This window comes from Diabrotica virgifera, chromosome 3 (assembly GCF_917563875.1).
Source record: "Diabrotica virgifera virgifera chromosome 3, PGI_DIABVI_V3a".
Taxonomy (NCBI): domain Eukaryota; kingdom Metazoa; phylum Arthropoda; class Insecta; order Coleoptera; family Chrysomelidae; genus Diabrotica; species Diabrotica virgifera.
In genome coordinates, this window is record NC_065445.1 from 213,788,066 (window position 1) to 213,798,415 (window position 10,350).

The 10,350-nt window shown below is 31.8% G+C and overlaps 1 protein-coding gene across 2 annotated transcripts in view; it reads left to right on the forward strand.

Annotated features, from left to right (window-relative positions):
- Positions 1 to 8,969, forward strand: part of LOC114330804 (zinc finger protein 501-like) — a 93,842-nt gene extending 84,873 nt beyond the window's left edge. For both annotated transcript variants that reach the window (XM_050645852.1, XM_028280210.2), the window contains one exon: positions 8,061 to 8,969. In XM_050645852.1, coding sequence (XP_050501809.1) covers positions 8,061 to 8,887 — 827 coding nt within the window. In that variant the 3' untranslated portion in view covers positions 8,888 to 8,969. The remainder of the gene's footprint in view (positions 1 to 8,060) is intronic.
- The last annotated feature ends 1,381 nt before the right edge of the window (positions 8,970 to 10,350 follow it).

The following is a 10,350-nucleotide window of genomic DNA, read 5'->3' on the forward strand; positions in this document are numbered from 1 at the left end:
TATTGTTCACATCAATTTCAGTACTCTCATCATCATCGTTTTCGGCTTGATTATTATTTCCCATTTCGTTATTTTGGAATACATTCTCCAAGTATAAAGCGAAAAGATTTGCTTTTTGTTTTCCGTCTCTTGTCCATGTTCCATTTTTTTTTCTAATCGGCGGAATCTGTTGCGTTGGTCTATTTATTCTTTTTGTACATTTCCACAACGAGTAGTCAGTAGTTTGGTCATCTGTCAGATCGTTTAAGTATTGGTTTACTGATTCATTTTTGATTAAACCTTCTCAACTGTTGGGTGAGGTTATTTAATAAATTTTTATTTTCTGCAGTTCTGCTTTTTTGCCATGTCTTCCTGGCTTTTCTTTTTCTTTGCACCAGTTCTCGAATTTCTTTGGGATAATTTTGTCCTTTGGTTTTTCTTATAATTTGTTAGGTATTATTCCAGGTTGCTTGTTGTATATTTATGGTTAGTGTCTCTGTTTCTTCATCAAGTTGTTCATTAGTTTTGATTGGCACATTAAGCTTAATTCTGTCACTTAACTCCTGTCTAAAGCTAGCCCAGTCCGTTTTGATATTGGTTAATGTAGGGTTATTTTCTCTTAGTATTATATGCTCACTGATTGTGAGTAGTATTAGAGAGTGATCAGAACTGGGACCATCAACTTCTTCTATTTTCATAAAATTTGTTGCAACTTTTCTTGAAATGAAAAAGTTTTAAGTCGGGTGTTTTATTTTGATCAGTGGGCCAATATGTTGGTTTTCCAGTTGAGTGCCATTTGCCGTTTATCTTTTCTATTGCTGCATGTAATTCTCTACCTTTTGTATTGGTTAACCTTGAACCCCCATACAGTGTTTTAGCATTAAAGTCTGCACCAATAATAAATGTTTTTCCAAGCGTGTTAAGCAAATGGACATAATTTTCTTTTTTTAGATTATGTTTTGGTGGAAAATATGCAGCTACTATTGTTACTTCATATTTTTTGGTTTTGACACTTATACTAGCTGCCTGGATGGCTTCGGTCTCTATATTTTCTCTTTCGAAGTGAATTAGATTATTCTTTACGATTATTGCTGCTCCTCCAAGAGCTGTGTTTCTATGGTGAAGAGTTTGATATATTTGGTATCCTCTCAGTTTAATATATGTTTGTTTTGTGAAGTGTGTCTCTGATATTAAACATATATGGATTTTTTGGTTGTTTAAGGTAAACAGCATCTCCTGCTGATGTTGCAAGAGGCCGTTTGCATTCCAATGTAATATTATTAACTCTTCCGCCATTTTATCGTCTACTAGTTTCTATGCTATTTAATCTTTCTAGGATTTTTTTATTGAATTCTTCTTGATTGTTCATGCGTTCTATTAGTATGTGTAACATGTTTGATATCGAATGGAGATCATTCTCTATTACTTGTTTTGGCTCGTTAGAGGCTATTTGGGCATATGTTTGGTTTTGGTTAACTTCTCTTGGATGGTTGTGCATAGGATTCTCTATGTCTGATGCCTTGTTTTGTAGTTTGGTTGTAGGTCTCTGTTTGTTTCGTAATTTTTGAAGAGCTATAGCAGTGGTACAATCTCTATAACTAGCTGGGTGGGCACCACCACAGTGTACACATTTAGGTTCTTTATTTTGTGGCTTCTCACAATCTTTTGTTAAATGTTTCCCGATGCATTTTACGCATCTCGGTTCTCTTCTGCAATAATTTTGTGTATATCCGTACTCTTGACACCGTTTATATTGTGGAATCAAATTCGGTTTTCTGAAAGCTTCTATGGTCACTTTCATGTTTAAAATTTCGGTAATTTCATACACTTTTTTTGTATTTTCCTCTTTACTTAAAGTAAGTGCAAAAAGTGGCAGTGGTGATTTTTCCTTTCCTCTTAGTAATTGGGTTACGTTTTCTATTTATTTTATATCCCTTATTTTTTTGGTCTTCCTGTATGTTCTTAACTTGGCAAGTTTCATGCAGTTTTCTTGCAACCACTTTCAGGGGTCTGTTCTGTTGATCTTCAAATGAATACCATTCGAGATTTGTGTCATTTAGAGTCTTGGTTAGATTTCTGTAGCTATTTTCGTCTTTTACATTAATTTTTATATTTCTACCTGCAAGCATGCTAGTTTGAAAAGATATTTGCTTACCTGATAAGTGGCTGACTAGGGTGTCGTATTTTTCCAATTTGTTTATAATGACTAGAGACTGGAAAATATGCACTAAAAAATGTCTAAAATATGCATGCAATATGCATTTTAAAACAAGCTGAATATGCACAATTAACATGCAAATATGCATTTATATATGCACTTATTTTTATATGAATAATTTTATGGTTTACGTTAAATACATAAATAAATAAAAAATAATAAAAATAAATAAATAGGTTTGAATTTAAACCAAATTGTATTATTATTTCTTAATATATTTTTTTAACTTCAGGTTTTGTGACAAATAAAACGGCAAAATATTTTATTTTGACCACAAGATAAATAAGAGTACAATAAAATAAATGTACATATTTTTATTGTTACAATATTGATTCATATTTTCTAAACTAATATTATAAAAAGAGTACAATAAAACAAATTTACATATTTTTATTGTTACAATAAATAATCATATATTGATTCATATTTTCTAAACTAATATTATGTCTTCTATCTGTTAATATTTGTTTATAGGCAGAAAAAGATCTCTCAACGTCACAAGATGTAATTGGGGCATATTTAAACTTTGCTATTAGAGACGGATCCATATTAATATTTTCATCGAAGTTTCCAAAATTGATTATATTATTTATTGAACGCAATAAAGTGAAACCCTCATTTTTGTTTAAAACGTCATCAAGTTTATCTTTAATTTTTACTCCAATTTCCCCATTCAGATTTGTTATTTTCTGTTTAACCGAATCAACAATAGACATACTATTGTGAAGACATAAATTTTGAGCCTCTAATTTTGTAATTGAACTTTCAATGATATCGAAATTCGATTTTATATACAACAATTGATTTTTAATAGACTTTTCTTTAAAAATATTTTGACAGTTATCAATAGCGGTACAAGTCGGATCAAAACTTGAAATAACGCTTTTGATGTCGTCGTAGTGTTCAGATAAAAATATAGCACTTTTAAGCCAAGTTCCCCATCTGGTTAATACTGGTTCTGGTGGTAAAGGAATATCGGGAAGCATCTCCCTATATACCTGTACACGTAGTGGTGCTGTCAGAAATACTTTTTTTACATTATTTATTAAGGTGTTTACATTGGGAAATTCAATTCTAACTTTCTCTGCAACTCTGTTTAGGCCGTGCGCCAAACATGTACAGTGAATTAAATTAGGGAAAAAGATTTTAAGATTGGATGCAGCTTTCATCATATATGAGGCGGCATCACTAAGCATTAATAATATTTTTTCAAATGGTACTTGATCAGGTAAAAAAAAATTTGTTAGGGATTCGTTAACAAATCTAGCTATTGTAGCATAGTTTGTTTTTTCCAAACATTTTACACTAATTAAGTATGAGTTTTTAAAATCGCCAGAGTCGTTAAGAACTCCAACAATTAGATTCGCAATTTGTCGACCCTTTGTATCCGTTGTTTCGTCGACGGAAATCCAAAGATATTCGGCTTTTAACTGATTTTTAATACTCGTCATCACATCTTTGTAACATGCACTGACATATTTTTTCCGAAGAGTTGAAGAACTTGGTATTTGAGCTGGTTTATCTTTAATCTTGCAATAAGTTTTTAAAAAGTTTTGACACGATTTATGTTCTAACTTGTGCAGAGGGATATTGCAGTTCAAAAAAAAATGGCATAAATCCTTTGCAAAGGTTTCTTGCCCAACTGACGTATTCTGAATCTGCAAACTGTTCTGTAGAATCTGCTGGCGAGGTTTATTATCATTTTTTGATAGCTTAGTTTGGTGAAGTGAAGTTTTTATGTGTTGAACTACTTGGAATTTCTTTTGACATGGAATCTGGAATATAATGATAATGATGTTTTAGATGTTTTCGTAAATAGATACCTACATTAAAATGATCAAACTTTTTAAACCTCGCCCAATTTTTTTTTATTTCTCAAAGTGAAATTGAAATCGTCAAACAATAAAGTACAGTCAGTGTACCGTAGTATACAGGGTGGGCCACTCTCAACACCTCGCTCTGTATAAGCCAAACCGTTGCGAACTTTAAAAAACAGTTTTTGAAGAAATGGGACGGTTTGTCATTTTAGAATAGACAGACACATAGATGTGCAAAGAAGTTTGATAAGTTTAAAAATCTATTGAAGTGGAGAACTTACCTTTTTATCACAAATGGTGCAAAACATACTTTCACTGTCGATAACTTTTAGATGATTGTTACTTCCAATCCAACTTCTGAGAAGACTTGATTTTTCCCTTGCTACTTTAGGCATTTTCACAATAATAATAAAATGATTTTTTTACACAGTATAGTCAATAACTTGCAATCACAAAAGTTGAATAATCGGCGATTGATTTAAGACTAACCATTCATAAAATAAAATAATCTATCCTACCCTTAAAATGCTTAAAATTTCGTTTTGGTTGGTTTTCCCAGAATAATTCATAGTTGGCCGACACCAGCAGAAAGTACAGGTAATATTTGTAATGTTATTCAAAATATAATCGGTATTTACTTAGGTAATTTGTAAATTCTGAGAAGTCTATAAATCTTAAATATCCGGATAATGATACCTGCAGCTATAAATAACGCCCATTATGTTTATGGGTACAACAACAAAGGAGCTTAACAGCAAAATATTTACTTTCACATTTTATTTTAATGGATGTTGATGTTACTAATATATACCTTATTTTTAAATGGGGTAGAGTAAATTCCCATCAAAATATGCATTTATATGCTCTTAAATCTCCAAATATGCAAGGCATATGCATTTATGAAAAACATGAGAAATATGCAGCATATATATGCATATGCATTTTGCATATAATCCAGTCTTTAATAATGACTGATGGTGGTTTACGTGCTGTTTGTGTCTCTTCTGCTTAACTTCTCTGTTGGTGCGGGTGGGGCTGTACTTCCTTTGGGGAGTTGCTTACCTTCCTTTTTTTTTTTGAATTTCGGACTCGAATCCATTCCGTTTCTTTACTTAGTTCTTCGTCGTCGGTGCGATATTCTATATCTTCATTGTGCTGTTGTTTTTCTTCGCCTATTTTCTTTTGTAGGATATCTATTTGGATTTTCATTTGTTGTATGATCAGATGTAGATTTTCTCTTTCTTGTTTTTCCTGCAACCAGGCGTTGTATAACATCTGCCCATTTTGACTTGCTTGATTCTCAGTAAAGAGCACTTGATTTTGTTGAAAAAGTAATGTTTCACATGATGTTCTTGATAGGGAAACCATATTGTCTTGTTCTATATTTCAGTACACCCATCTCACACTATGTCCGAAATTGCCTGGACTATTCCAGGCCAGATATTCCATGAAATATTTAACAGTTTAACTATTTATTTGTGTAGATAAAACTTTGGTACCTTATAAGTAGAATTTTAATTTTGCAAGTAAAAACTTTCAAACTTTAATAACAATCGGTTTTTAATTATCAAGTATTTTAATTGTTGTAGATGGACTTTACTGGAGAGTCGTTGGCTAACTTTTAGCTCTCTTAAAATTGAATTATTTGTTCTATGGTCGGTCAAAGGAATTCGTAGCATTCATCTCCAACAGAGCATTTCAGTGGCGTCTATCTTTCTTCTTTAAAAAGCACAAATTTTTTTGTCAAATTTGGTGGTTTAATGTCGCTGATTACAAATCCAACAGTTTTTTTTAAACAAAATGGCAGATCCAATATGGCCGAAAGAAATTCGAAAATTTTATTTTAAACGCATATTTGTTTAGAATTTTATATTATAAGGGACTTTTGAAATTGCTGGTTACCAATACATTTTCCTTATCAAGTACAATATTCAGAACCTATTACTTATGTACAACCACCCATGCATACTCAACAATCGCCAGAATCATGTAATATGCGTCATTTCCCACTTTTGTATTCAAACAACTGCCAGCAATGCATAGGCAGCTAACCTAAAGTGATTCTGTATGTTCCTACTATATATTTTAAGATTAATAAACATTAGTCGCAGAACTATGAATTTTGTACTTTTTGAATGTATTTTTACAAAATTTTGATTATTTCAAGTATATTTTCACTGTTTATGCATTAACTAATTTAAGGCATTTATTGTTACTAAATCTTAAGTTAACTTACATCTTAAGGCGCAGTCTCTCTTATGCGATTGTCGCATGCGTTTGACGCAAGCAGCAGTCGCAAGCGATGTTCTGTGCACTCCTCAAATGTAAACTTTATACGAGCGGTCTGTCTTGTGCGTCCGACGCGAGGAATCGCATGCGCCTGCTGCATCGACTGGTGATGATAGCAGTGCTTTGCAGTGACTGCATGCGTCCATTTCATAAAACAACAAAAAATTTGACATAAAATTTAAATGTTTGTTGTTTATCAACTTATGATAACGAGGTTCGAGGTTAAGAAGCTTTGTTAATTAATATTTTAATAATATGTAATTTCCAGATATAAATAAGCAATGCTGTTCTTTTCATAATTGTACAGAGAACAAACATTTTGTACTAACCATTAATGTGACACCAAGTTTTTCTTCTGGTGTTATCACTCTCTTTTTACCATTCTTGTAGGATATTTCGTTATGTCTTCCTTGATAACACATAACAAGAAATGGAACTGGTTCTTCGTCACGCGAAAGAAACTATGAAACTTGGTCTCATTATCAAACATATATTTACTTATTAAATTGGTTTGGTATCCTTCTTCAACCCTATTCACATACATTTCATCAGTTTTACTCTTTTTTTTGGTTTACCTTCATCTGAGAGCATCATTTTTAAAATGTTCCCCTCCAATTCTTGCTCTTTTAATATGTGAAGATAAACCTGTCTCTGTAGATGCTCCACTATTATTATCACAAAATAATTACTACTTACTACTATTGCTACTAATTACTACTACCTACTAATTATAAATTACTAAATATTACTATTATTATAAATGACTAATGAATATTATTAATTACTAAGTATTACTATTATTATAAATTACTAAATATTCCTATTATTATTAATTACTAAGTATTACTATAATTATAAATTATTAAATATCAATATTATTATAAATTACTATAAAGCAATGTTACTGTTATCAGTGCTATTAGATAATATATAACGTAACCTATTATTTTTAAAATTCCCGCTTTTCATCAGCTGTTTTATCTGATGCGTCTAAACGCACAAGAGAGTCAACCCCAACCACTGCGTTAATTGCTTGCGACTGCTGCTTGCGTCGAACGCATGCGACAATCGCATAAGAGAGACTGCGCCTTTACATTACTACATACTTAAAAAAGAAGAAGCTGCTTTACAGCGATAAAATTGATAAACCATAAAACGTTTTACAGCGTCTTCAATATACGCGTCTTTTTTCATTTTCTCTGCTGGCCAAAATAAACTCAGACATGCCTCACTTGTTCCAGGGCTATGAACCAGAATACATTCAGTCTGATCCTTATACCTGCATATTACGATTCTACGATAGTGTGAGAAAACAACTCTAAACATGAAAATTTCTAGATAAGGGCTTTTTTTCTCGCCTCATGACCACGTTTTCAGCATTTGGAACCATTGTGCATCGTCCGTTTGATATTTATATATCTGGGTTAACAGCTTGCTTGAATCGGCGTCGACATTCATTTTCATTCATTACATAGGTACATGTTATTAATAGAACATGTGAAAGATATCTATTGTTTAAAATATTTTTATTACATGCATATTTTCTAGATAAACATCCATATTTTTGGGTAAAATACTGCATGTTTATGCGCATATTTAATACCGTTTTATTTGCACATTTGTCTAAGTGTAGTGCCTCTAAAATAAAGCTGTGTTGTTTTATTCTGCCCGATCTACATCTACTTAACATTGAAAATTTACCTTATCTACCACCGCCCTTACTTTACAAGTCTTATATAGTTTGATTTTTATTTTAGGGTTACGTCAGAACGAGATTAAAACGAAATCCGAAAGATCGTTGGTAACACACACTGAAGAAAAGTATTATAACTGCGAAATTTGTTCTAAGCAATTTGGTAAAGCAGGAACTTTGAAAAGACATTTGAGAATACACACTGGAGAGATGCCTTACAAGTGCGAAATCTGTTCTAAACAATTTAGAGAAGCAGAAACTTTGAAAAGACATTTGAGAATACACACTGGAGAGATGCCTTACAAGTGCGAAATCTGTTCTAAGCAATTTAGTGAAGCAGGAACTTTGAAAATCCATTTGAGAATACACACTGGAGAGATGCCTTACAAGTGTGAAATTTGTTCTAAGCAATTTAGAGTAGCAGGAAATTTGAAAATCCATTTGAGAATACACACTGGAGAGATGCCTTACAAATGTGAAATTTGTTCCAAGCAATTTAGTCAGGATAGTCATTTGAAAAGGCATTTAAGGCTACATAATGGAGAGATGCCTTACAAGTGTGGAATTTGTTCTAAGCAATTTAGAGAAGCAGGAAATTTGAAAAGTCATTTGAGAATACATATTCGAGAGACGCCTTACAAGTGTGAAATTTGTTCTAAGCAATTTAGAGTAGCAGGAAATTTGAAAATCCATTTGAGAATACACACTGGAGAGATGCCTTACAAATGTGAAATTTGTTCCAAGCAATTTAGTCAAAATGAACATTTGAAACAACATTTAAGGACGCACACCGGAGAAAAGCCTTACAAGTGCGAAATTTGTTTTAAGCAATTTAGTCAAGATGGTTCTTTGAAAAGGCATTTAAGTTTACATAATGGAGATATGCCTTGAAGTGTGAAATTGTATTAGAGTTTATATATTTAATTTAAGTAAGAACTACGATTTGACTTTTAATAAAAACTTCTTTTATTTATTCAACAACATTTATTTTAAACACATCCGCTCTCCACAGAAGTTTAAATAGTACTGCTGTTTAAGGGGGGGGGGTGTATGGTTTGGAATCGACATATCAAGCACATTTTTGTGAATTTTTTTCTAAGCTATGGCAGAATTCTTTTATTTTTAAATTAAATAAACATATTAAGTACAATTCAAAGAATATTTAAAAAAAAAATCAATCAAAAATTTAAAAAATCAGCCATTGGTGACAAATTTTAACAGGCCGCTCAAAAAAATGGATTTTGCGGTGGACATCAGAACCCGTCACTGGATCATACGAAATAAAAAATTCAAAAAGATTTAATTAGCCTATGAGTTTCACGAGGTAACAACGCCGAGTTTTTTATTTTGATCGATTTTTGAATTTTTGGTGTAACTCGGAAGTCAAAAATACGAAATTTTTGGTAAAAATTTTGTGAAAATCAACAGATTTTTTATTGTTAATTATATTATTTTATTTATTTATTATAAGCACAAAACGAAAAATATCTCGACGTTGTTACCTCATGAAATGTCCAATGAAAATATATACAAAATTTCAGGTAGATCGGTGAAGTAGTTTTTCAGTTATGATGTCCACCGCATTTGAAAAAACAGTTTTGAGAAAAATGCGTTTAAAGTTTTGACAACTGCATCTTCATATTCTTATTTTTCTGCCAAATCGTACCCTAATACACATTGTAATATGTTTTTTGAATCGCGAAGTAATCTACAATAGAGAAGGCGAACAGTTGATTAACGTTTCTCACTATGCTCAAGCGTGCTGGCGCGAAACCGCGGCAAAGCGAGTCGAAGGTAGGAATATTCAACACCCTGTATCTCTGGTAATTTTACTCAGATAAATCTGAAATTTTTGGAGAGTATTCTTGAAAGTAATCACTTTTATTTGAAATAATAAAAAAAATATTTCAAACCATACCCCCCCCCCTTAAATGGTATATCTTTTCGCTAAAATAATTACTGTTATCAAATTCACATTAGAAGCTAATTATCGCTTAAAAAGTATTCTAGGTGATACGAATAAATGTGATATTTTGGTTAAATTATCTTAATTAAAACTTTTTAAACTTTATAAAACATAATATAATAATATTTACGTTTAATAAATAAATAAATAGTGCGGTGAATAAAGTGTAAAAATGGCCGATGAACCACACCTTGACAAAGGGGGAACAGTGGACAATGGAGGAGAAAATGTAGATATGGTTATGGACCACGCTACGACAACCAGCAATCAAGATGATAAAAACGCAGCTGATAAGGAGACAATTTCAGATACTAAGCAAAAAAGTAAGGTTTTCAATCTACAAAAAACGAACCTGTATTCAGTTTTTATCTATGTTTTTATTGAAAGT